Genomic DNA, 11,529 nt, shown 5'->3' with positions numbered 1-11,529 from the left:
TCCCATTCCCAAGTGATGATTGGATAAGGAAGCAAGGACAGAATAGGGAACAGGGGCTCATTAGGGTCCAGCAACAACTCCCTGTGACAAGACATCTAATGGATGAAACATTGTCCCTGCCATCCTTTTCATTTTTGCATTTATGTGACAGGGTTATCAGAAGATACAGAGTGAGATCAGTCTAGAAGTCCAGTGTAGGGAATCAAGCTAATGCGATGTCCAGTGGGAGGCTGAGTTCAGGCAATGATGTCTGTAAAACTGAGCAATGAAAGGGAGAAGGTTCATTAGACATGCAGCCAGAACATAGGAGCCTAGGCCATTTTCTAATTATAGGAATATGTTTGAGATGCCCATGGACTTTGTGTTAGGCTCTATCTTATTGACAGGACAATTACATGATCATGGTATCATGGTGTTGTTTTTAATTACAGAGATAATTATCTGAACTATCTGGGAATTTCTACAGATTTTGTGAAATTTTACTTTGGATAGGGTTAGAGTGCTTTAAAATAGAGATTGCCATGTTTCAGCAAGAGAATAATGGGTAGTAATTTCCTGCAAGGAGGAAAAAAGCTACCATTTATTGATAGCTATATGCCAGGAGATTTTCTAGACAAGTCCTACACAGGTAGGTGCAACAGGGGTTTGTTTACTTCCCCCACTTCCTTCTTCACACATACCCCAAGCCAATGGGAACCTGGGATGAAGTCAAGGGTTTTAAATGAAGCAATCTGAAGAATGAACCCTTCTTTGTCAACTATTACAGAAAGTATTATAATATAACCCAGGGAGACTGAGTACTCATGACTTAATAAACACAATTAATCCATAAGAAATAAGAACAAATTTAGATAAATAGAAAATGAATTTCTCATGCATACCACATTTATTATTTCAGGGGTGTAGCTTATAGTAGGAAAATAATCCGTGGAATTCAAAGGTATGTTGGAGTTTAGGAGAGATCACGTTGCAGCCTGGAGGGGAGGAAGCTATATTGAATGTGGCTTTCCCCCCTTGTGTGGCCTGTTCTTCCTTTAAAGATGCTGAGTTCCATGTATGCCTGATAGACACCAATTGCCTAAAGACAGTTCACCGAATATAAAATGCAACATGCTTTAAATTATGTATAAGGCTTATAGCAAATATAATGGACAAAGTTATTTTAATAGCCCTTGAAGATTTCTATGGCATTTTATTTTTTAAATTGACAGATAAAAATGGCATTTATTGCATATAACATGGGGTTTTGAACTATATATACATTGTAAAATATACATTGTAAAATGGTTAAATCTAGCTAACTAACAAGTGCGTTATCTCAGTTTTTTTTTTTTTTTGTGGTAAAAACACTTAACACCCACTCTTTAAGCATTTCTCAAGAATACAATGTATCATCATTAACTATAGTCACCATGCTGTAAACAGATCCTTTGAACTTATTCCTCCTATCTAATTGTAATTTTGTATCTTTTGACCAACATTTCCCCAGCCCTCTCCTACCCACTCCAACTGTCTCAACCTCTGGCAGCCACCATTTCATTCTCTGCTGCTATGGGATCAACTTTTTTGGATTTTACACGTAAGTGAGATCCTGTGGTATTTGCAAGGCCCTGTGTTGGACCAAGTCATATAGCCTGTTTTTTGCATTTATTTCTCATAGCAATCTTGAAGAGTTTGAGGTATGATTGTTTCTAATCTATGTGACTTGCCTAAGATCCTACAGGTACAAAGTGGCAGAACCCGCAGTAGCTCTCAGGTTTATATCACTTCATGCTCTGTGTCTTTTTCCACCACAGTATAGGAAACTTAAAATATTGTACTTTCAATGTACAGATTTTCAGTTCATGCATTTCTAGATTAGTAAGTCATTTTCTGCTTTGAAAGTTATTTATTTTACCTCTGGATTTTCATAAAAAGAAAATGAGCTAAGAAATTAAAAAGTTAAAGAGATGTTGACTGTGTATTTCAATTAAATAACATATCTGCTTTCGTTTTTAAGCATTCCTATGAGATAACGAAAGCAGCTTATGTCAGATTTGAGAGGGAAACTGCACACAGGGCTGTCTTGCTAGTACATGGTTAAAAATGTAGTGGTCAAGAGAAGGAAATGCAGCCTTGCCAAGGGAAAAATGATGACTCATGATTCAGACAGTTGCGTACAAAAATGTATAGAGAAAATATTCTCCTCAGAGTCCGGCAAAGGAGCAGATGGGAATTTCCTGCTATTCTCTTTAGAGAAAGGAAGAGACAGAGTTTCCTTCTGAATGGGGATGGAAGGAGATCAACCGCTTGAGTGAGGACAGGAGCCCTTTCTGCAAAAGATCCCTACAGGCCACTGGACATTAGTGCACCATTTGGAACAGAGCCAAGAGCTGTTGTGCTGTTGAATGAGCTGCTGGGCAGTAGAGTTACTGGTTCCTTCTCTTAATTGCAGTATTTGCGCTGTGTGGTTGGATAAAAATAACATTTTGGGTGGTAGTAGATGATTACAAGCAGTTAAGTAGATGATCACAAGTAGGTAAGTAGATGATTACAAGTAGCTAGCTAGCTAGCTCATCCTCAGCAGATTCCTTGCAGAAAGCAAGTCCTTAAGAAATGTAGCTATTATTATTGTTTTTGCATTATACTATCATTGCAAATATTTCCATTATAAATGCACAAATTAAAAATAGTTGCATTGATGATTCCTCGGGAAATTAAATATAAAATTACCACATGATTCAGCAATTTCATATCTTGGTATATACCCCAAGAAGTGAAAGCTTGGACATGGATAGATATTTGTATACACATGTTCATAGCAGCATTATTCACAATAGCCTAAAAAAGGAAGCACCCTAAGTATCTGTCAATGGATGAATAAACTAAGTGTGGTACACACACACACACACACACACACACACACACACGTGCGCACACACGGCCTTAACAAAGAAGGAAATCTGAAACATGCTGCAACGTAGATGAAACTTGAAGACATTATATTATACTAAGTATAATAACTCAGTCAGCAAAAAGACAAAGATTGTATGATTAGTCATATGAGGTATGTAGAGTAGTCAAATCCATAAAGACAGAAAGTAGAATGGTGGTTACCAGGGGCTTGGAGAAGGGCAAATGAAGAATTAGTGTTTAATGGGTTCAGTGTTGCAACTGAAAAAGATGAAAAAGTTCTGGAGATGAATAGTCTTCATAGTTGCACAACAGTGTGAATGTACTTACAGTTACAGAACTTAAAATGTCACTTAAAAAGGGTTAAAATGCTATATTTTATGTATGTTTTGCCACAATATAAAAATGGGAAAAATCATTTTTTTAAGCACTGGACTTTGTAATCTGTAACTTGTATTGCATTTGGTGCAGGTATGCAATGTGGGAAGTGCTCTTGGCTTTTTCTCCCCATAGTTATAGCATGTGGGAATCTTGATCCACTCCTTGGATAATCGTTTAAAATGTGATGGAGTATTGCAAATGTGCCATAAGTAAAAACCTTTAACAATCTAACCTCTGACAGTGAACTTAGACTGTAAGGTAATTTTTCATTTCTAAGAACCTGTTGATTTCATCTCATCTTGGAGTCATGAAAAGAGATCTTGAGACATCAAACAATGTACGTTGAGTTTAACAAAGGAATACAAGATGCTTTGGCTCCATTTTATTTATTTTTCAGTAAATATGTACTTGTTTAACATTTTTTGAGAGGTTTCAGTGAAGTACAACATGTAATACACTGTACATATTTAAAGTGGACACTTTGTTAAGTTTTAACATATATACACACCTCTGAAACCATCAACACAATCAGGATTGTGAAAATGTCCTTGTCCCCTCAAAAGTTTCCTTGTGTTGCTTTGTAATCTCTCCCTCCATCTCATTCCTCAAAACCACTGCCTGCTTTCTGTCATTATAGACTAATTTTCCTTTCTAGAATTTTATAGAAATAGGCCAATATAAATTTTATTCCTTTTTTGGTCTATTTTCTTTTCTGTTTTTTTTTTTTTTGAGATGGAATCTCACCCTGTCACCCAGGCTGGAGTGCAGTGGCGCAATCTCTACCTCCTGGGTTTGAACGATTCTCCCACCTCCGCCTCCTGAGTAGCTGGGATTACAGACAACCGCCATCATGCCTGCCTAATTTTTGTAGTTTTGTAGAGATTGGTTTTCGCCATGTTGTCCAGGCTGGTCTTGAACTCCTGACTTCAGATGATCTGCTTGCCTCAGTCTTCCAGTGTGCTGGGATTACAGGCGTGAGCCACCACACCCAGCCCCATTTTCTTATATTCAGCTTAATTTTTTTTGGATTCATCCATGTTGTTGTATGTATCAATGATCCATTTCTTTTTATTGTTGAATAGTATTCCACTGTATGGATATACTACCATTTCTTTAATCATTCATTTGTGATAGACAATTGAGTTGTTTCAGTGTTTTACTATTACAAATAAAGCTCCTACATTCATATACAAATCTGTGTGAAGACACATCCTTTCTTTTCTCTTGGATAAGTACTAGGGAGTCGACTGGTTGGATCATGTGGTAGGTATACCTTTTTAAAAAACTACAAAAATGGTTTTCCAAAGTCATTAGACCGTTTTTTGAAAGTTCTAATTGCTCCACATCTTTGCCAATCTCTGGTATGGTGAGTCCTTTTAACTTTAGCCATTCTAATAAGTATGTAGCAGTGTCTTATTGTTTAATTTGCATCACATTAATGGCTAATGATGTTGGTCATCTTCTCCTGTCTTGTTTGCTACCTTTGTACCTTCTTTTCTGAAATATGTGTTCAAATCTTTTGTCTGTCTTTTACTGGGTTATGTGCTTTCTTATCATTGAATCTTGAGAATTATTTATGTATCGGTACAAGTTCTTTATTAGAGACGTGACTTGCAAATATATTTTCTCAGTCTGTGACATGTCTTTTACTCATCTTAAGAGAGTCTTTTGAAATGAGCTGCATTTTTAAAAATTCATAGGCGAATTGTTGGGGGATATAATTTAAATAATGAATTATAGGTTTTCTAGGAACACCCTACACATGAATGTCAAAACAGAAGAAGAATTGAAAGATAATGGTCTGATTTGGTGATGACTATGATGTGAACATGTGTTTGGAGTGCTCTCCAGCAGGTCAACTAACAAGTTAAGTGATTAACTTGATCTTATTAAATTAGGAGAGTATAATTTTGTGCTGGCAATTCTAGTCCAATTTTTGAGTTTGTCTTAAACTATCCTAGTAAATTTTAAGCAGTTAAGCTAATGTTTAAAAAGCAACAATTCATGTTGAAAACAAAAGCATTCTTAAAACAGTTCATTTTTTAGGCTCAACAAGCACCAGAGCAATGAGTTTAGAGAAAATGTTTGTAGTCAGCAAGGTATGGTTCTGGGTGACATTCATCTTCTGATTCTATTACCAGCTGCTGGCCCTCTCTGTGTGTCCCACAGCCAGACCAGCCAAGAAGAAATCCATGCTGATTAGAGCCCTGACATTCTGCTAGGCAAACCTCTCATGCATCAGAAATAGAGCTTGGCCAAGAGGGCTGGGGAGCTTTGCTCTGAAAGGACATGGTAGCCGTGGCAGGTCCTCTTGGTGGAAAGGGCTCTCCTGGGATCAACTCATTTCACATTCATTGTATTCATTATCTGCATCACCCAAAATCCTTGAGAAAGGTTTTTACCATGTCAATATATTTAATTGCTATTTGTGTGTCTTCTTTGATGAAACATCTGTTCCAATTTATTATCCATTTTTATTAGATTGTTTTTGTTATTATTGAGTTTTCAGAGATTTAAAAATATATATTCTGGAGACAAGTCTTCTGTCAGATATGTGATTTGCAAATACTTTCTCCCAGTCTGTGGCATACTCTTTTCATTTTCTTAAGAGTATTTTATGAATAAGTTCCTGATCAGATGTTATCTGAATACTCGAAAGTGTTTAATACCACCTAAGATGCCTACGTAACAGCTTTGTTGACTGCAAAAAAGACTGTACAAATGTGTACTGATATTAACCTGCCTCTGCATGTTCATATGTTTAGGCAAAATTTGTATATTTATATGTAACTCAGATGTTCACCAGCATCTTCTTACTGCCCAATAGCTAGAAAAGACAGCTCCATCTCCTAATCCAGGTCTATGGATTCTTAAGGTGCGATGTGGGAAGGTGGGAGCTGGCTCTGTCATTGCTTTGCCTTCTGTGTCTTCTAATTTCGTTCATCTATGAAGGTCTGGTCACCCCATGTTTCTTCCCCCATACTATTTCAAACATGAACCGGGCACTTTCTGTGATTTATACACAGAAATTCTACAAACATAAGGACTTTTTGGGGGTAGACATTTTTATTAAAGTTTTAGAGATGATGGTGGAGAGAGTTTCAACACATCAGCACATACAATTTCATGTTGCATATGAGATACCCCGTTCGGAAAAGTTCTTTTTTCATCCCCGCCAGCAGAAGTTTTTACTCTCTGCCTTGTTTCGAGTAGTGTCACAGTTCCAGAGCTTTCTGGGGGATTTCTGTCTGTCTCTTTTCTCCTTAAAAGGAAGCTGACATAAAACATCTATTGGTATTTTACTGTCTTTTCTGCTGCCACAACCATAACCTTAAGATCTCACTAGATATTCAGCGAAGTTTCATTAGATATTTTTCTACAGACTCATTAGATACTTTTCTAAACAGAGAGCGTTTTCCTTATGAGGTATTCTGGTGCCAGCCAAAATAATACTATTATTTTACCTTATTCCTCATGCGTAGTCATCGGTTCAGCACATGCAAATGTACACGTTTGGGCTAGTCACCTTAATTTTTTTTGGAATTAATTTTAATTGTTACTTATCTTCTATTGGTTATGGACATATTTTTGGCATTCTGGATGGGCTGACGTGCTAAGCTGTGACACAATATTTCTAATTCTGCAGAAATGCCCTCTCTCCTGTCATTCTGGCCTCAGCATGGAGGTAGAGCAGGTCTTTCCAAGAACTTGCCAGTTTCTGGGCCAGTTTAGCAGTTCAATCGAGAGAAAGCAGTGGACAATAGGGGCCCATTGGTAAGAGAGATTTCTTTAGCTTCCTCTTGGCTGTTCTAGACACTGCCTGGACTCTGCATTGCTACTTGCTGATCTTGTCCTTGAGTTCAGGAACAAGGGGAGTTCAGCAGCAGAAGGGCTTTTGGCAGAGCTGGGGTGGAGAGCTGGGGGAAGAGTGAAGATGGAGAGGGGCTTGACTGGTTTGAGTCCATGGCAGCAGGCCCACCAGGATGACGTTTCTTGTTTGCATAGCTGGTGTTACCCGCTTTGAGCCAGAAGGGGGAGATCTGAGTTCACTGTCTGCACAATAGTAGTAGCTTTTCTGGAACTCTTAATGGACAGATTACTTCTTCTGAAAGCTGATTCCTTTAAAAGGAACTCAGATTTCTGTACTGCTCTAGGAAAAAATGCCTAGATACAAATAAAAACTTTTATGATTCTTCCCTTTGTATTTCTTTTTTAAATCTCCACTCACTCTAGAGTGAATGAAATCACTATGTGACCATGGGCAGTTACTAAATTTCTTTGAGATTTAGTTTCCTCTCCTGTAAAATGGCGATAATGTACTTGTACCTACCTGAGGGGTTCTTGTGGAGATTAAATCTGATTACCTACATAGGAGCTCAGCACAATGCCTATTTCGTTAGAAGCTCTCAATAAACAGGAATTGCTAATGGCAGTAATAGCCATTATAACCCAAGTTCCTGAGTTTCAGTACAAAGACAAAAACCTAACCAGTCGGCCCATGCTGACTACATGCCCAAAGAGCTCCTAGAAAAGCTTGATATTTTTCCAGATGTAAGCCCCGGGAAAAATTTATGCCCTCTCGATCCCACCTAAACTTCCCTTTCTCCTGTGTTCTCTGGCTTTTTGATTGGTTAGAAACTGGACTTAAACTGCTGCACCTGCCTTGGATTTGGCTTTAGGGACTATGTGGCATCCACAATGCAGAGCAACAGGAAAAACTGGAAAGGACATTCCTGAAATTCTGCATGAACAGACAGTGGAGACCAGAAGCAGACTTAGTTTTTTGAAAAAATAGGGAGAAAACTAACCAGGTGGCTGGAGTACAGAGGGTTGTTCTTCCTCTTGTGCCTATGCCATGGTAGCAGACAGAGACCCACAGCTCCCCTAAGATGTCCACACTTCTTGACTGTCCCGTGAAGAGCACGATAAAGAGATTGCTGCTTAATAGTGTCATGGAAGTAACTGGGACTTCTCACCCTTAAGCTTGCAGGGATGGTGGGGGTTACACAATTATTTAAAAATCTTTCCAGGAGCAGAGTATCCTCCAAATAACATGGTAGGGGTTAGGGTGGGTACCAAAGCTGACCTATTCCTCTGGCTACTCCTGATGGTCAGCTAAATTCTAACTTTATGACTGGAGAATCTGGAGCACACAGCAGGAGCAATGGGAGCTCCAGGTTTAGTTCCAGACCCTCCTGCTTGCCTCTTCCCTTTCAATCCCATATCGGTTCATGCCATATTTATCCCCCGGTAAGGTTCAGGTCCCCTTATTATCTCTTACCTTGTGTATTCCACATGGCTTTCTTGAATTTTAAATTCCTTAAAGGCAGAGGCCAGAAAGTATACCAGTTTGGAGGTATATTTTAAAAAGAATATCTAATAGGTATTCAGCAATTTTTAAACATATGGATGGCTATATAAATCAAATTGAAATTAAAACTGCCATGTTGACTTTTGCAATAAAAATAATTTATTTTTCAAAATAAAAATTTAAATAAATAAAAATAACTCATAATTTAATAAAAAATTTTAAAGTCTTCTAGTGTCCTTTCAAAAGCAGTGCAATAGCCATCAGTCACTTAAACAGCATTTGCTTGTTGAAGAATGCTTGAAGTAATTGTCCAGTCCCAGAGGCATGCATAGGCTAGGAGATCTTCAGTTTCGGAGGTAACCTGTAAGTCTGTTAATAAAGTAAAAGTTCCTGAGGATTTCCACTCTGACTATGGTCCAGGCACACTGGCTGTACTCCTTGGCCTTCAGGTAATGCAGAATCCTCCCATAATATCTTTTCAGGTGCAGACTGCTCATGAATTTTCCGCTGGTGAATTCTTTTTTCTCCCATTTTTCTTCCAGGATTGTCTTCAGGTATTCTGTGTGCTGATAGATATTAGCAAGGAGGTTCTCAACAATAGTCTCATTCCAGCCAGTCCTAGAGAAATCTCCTCTGAAAATAGTAAAGATGTTCTGGAGCATCTCATAGACGATTAATGCCACGTCCTCCTTCTGGAGCTGCTGCGGTTGTGTGATCTCCTTAGGGACCTCAAAGTTCATCCTGTCCTTGAGGCAATATTCAAGCCTTCCATTCAATTGCCATAGGAGCTTCTGACTCTGAAAATTGCTTCTTCTTTGTAGGAATCCAAGCAAGTTGTAGCTCATGGAAATAGCTGTGGTGGAGAAGCACAACAGGAGAGCAATTTGGAGGAGACACTTGTGGGTCATGATAAAAACAGAAACAGCGTAGCCAACTACCTGTTGTGCTAGAGCAAAGTCTTCAAAAGGTTGCAGTTAGAATGTCCTTTCTCCATGGGTATGGCCTATTTATATGAGATGGTCCTCTATCTATTCACAGGAATTTCCCACTTTCAGTTCTCCCTTTCAGTTTTCCTATGTCACTTTTACATTTGTAGTTAAGCTAAGCTATTATATTCATGCAAATAGAATTGTTGCAAATGTACATAAAATATAGAATTTTGACCAAAGGAAGTTATTTCCAAAAAACTGAGGATAACTGAATATTATATGGCTTATATCATATGGAACAAATTATAAGGTCAATAACCAAATCTAGAAAAATAATTAGATATATTAAAAATAATATTAAAACAAGAAAGATCTTTCTCAGAAGATTTAAAACCCAGAAACTATAACAGAAAATACCAATAAATATGGCTACAGACAAATTGTAAGTTTCTGTATGGCAAAAAACATAAAGTCAAAAAGGAAGAGCAGTTATCAAAAACATATTTACAGTGCACAATGAGAAGGGATGATTTTCCTCATTTATGAAAAGCTCCTAAAATTAATAACAATTCAGTATAAAAGTTTATAAATAGCCAGATACCAGGAAAAGCAATATAAGGCACCAATAAAGATATGAAAATCTGCTTTGTGGTATTGATTAAGAAATGTAGTTCAAACCTGTCATGAGGTAACCATTTTTCACCAATCAGATTTTCAAGGGGCACGGGGTAATGGGTATTTTACTATACTTTCAATGAAAGTATAATTTCTGCAAACTTTTTTGGAGGGTGGGAAAAATTGTTTTTTCAAAATTAGCCTGAACAATATCCACCATGACTCTACCCATTAAGAGATGGGGCCTGTCTCTCTTCCTCTTGAATCTGAATAGATTTCTGTGATAGAAATAATGCTATGTAATTTTCGAGGCTGGGTCAGAAAAGGTGATGTAGCTTCTATCTTGCCAGCTGAAATTTTGCTCTTGAAACCTTTGGCCAGGATGGTCTGACTGCCCTGAGTCTGTCATGTCGTGAGAAAGCTCAAACTAGCTTATAAGGAGAAACCATAAAAACTGACAGTATATTTCAAAATTTAAAATTTTAAGCAATGAAATTGTTCCTTTAACTTGCAATACCATGACTAGGAATGTACCTATGGCTATCCCTGCAGAAGTATGCATTCATTTGTGTGTGTATATTATAGAGATGTACAAAACATATATAAATGTTTATTACATTACTATCATAATAAAAAAGACAAATGTCCACAGTAGGGAGCTTGTCAAGTGATACTATCATGTGGACAAGATGGAATATTATTCAGTCATCAAAAAGGATGGTCGGCTGATATAGATTCATATCATAGATAAATTTAGTGAAAAGAGCAAAACATATAAAAGGATATGATATTATTATTTGTTTTGTAAGTTACTAGAAATGTATACATATGATGCTGTTATATGCATATGATTTTTTCCTCTAGGTGCAATTACTATCTATTAATAGTAGTTACCATGGGGAATAATGCTGATGGGGTAAGGATGCAGCAAGGAAGAAAAACCTTTACCTTTTCACATTATACTTTTAGAACTATCTATATATGAGTTTTCCTTGTAATAAGAAGAGGTCTGGGAAATAGGGTTATTAGTCTACTAGGTCATCTGTAATTTAGTGCACTTTGAGAAAATTTAATAAATGTTACTAAAATTTAACCTTTATTTTGTTTTATTTGCATTTAAATTGTTCTATTATGAGCATATATTATTTTTGTCATTAGGAAATTTAAAATACACCAGTTAATATTGAAAAATAGAACATAAAATTATACATACAACATGACTATACAAAAATATGTAGAGAAAAATTAATAAAAGGAAGTTAACCAACATTTTAATAGTGACTTGATTTGGCTTGTGAAACTAAAGAGTGAATTTTCGTCCTCCTTATGTTCTTTGTATTTTCCACCAATAAACAAGCATTGTTTCATAATAGACTAATTTACACTATAAAATAAACAAGT

General features: G+C 37.0%; 1 protein-coding gene across 1 annotated transcript; it reads right to left on the bottom strand.

Annotated features, from left to right (window-relative positions):
- Positions 1 to 8,726: 8,726 nt before the first annotated feature.
- On the bottom strand, positions 8,727 to 9,827 carry IFNB1 (interferon beta 1). The gene has a single exon (XM_032299860.1). The coding sequence runs from the start codon at positions 9,490 to 9,492 to the stop codon at positions 8,929 to 8,931; it is 564 nt and encodes a 187-aa protein (XP_032155751.1). The 5' UTR covers positions 9,493 to 9,827; the 3' UTR covers positions 8,727 to 8,928.
- Positions 9,828 to 11,529: the final 1,702 nt, after the last annotated feature.

Source organism: Sapajus apella, unplaced genomic scaffold (assembly GCF_009761245.1).
Source record: "Sapajus apella isolate SASKATOON/1434 unplaced genomic scaffold, GSC_monkey_1.0 scaffold42, whole genome shotgun sequence".
In the NCBI taxonomy this organism is placed as follows: domain Eukaryota; kingdom Metazoa; phylum Chordata; class Mammalia; order Primates; family Cebidae; genus Sapajus; species Sapajus apella.
This window is presented reverse-complemented; position numbering and strand designations above follow the sequence as displayed.

Bases quoted from the DNA above. Each gene is read 5' to 3' on its own strand.
- IFNB1 (XM_032299860.1), bottom strand. From the start codon at position 9,492: ATGACCCACAAGTGTCTCCTCCAAATTGCTCTCCTGTTGTGCTTCTCC.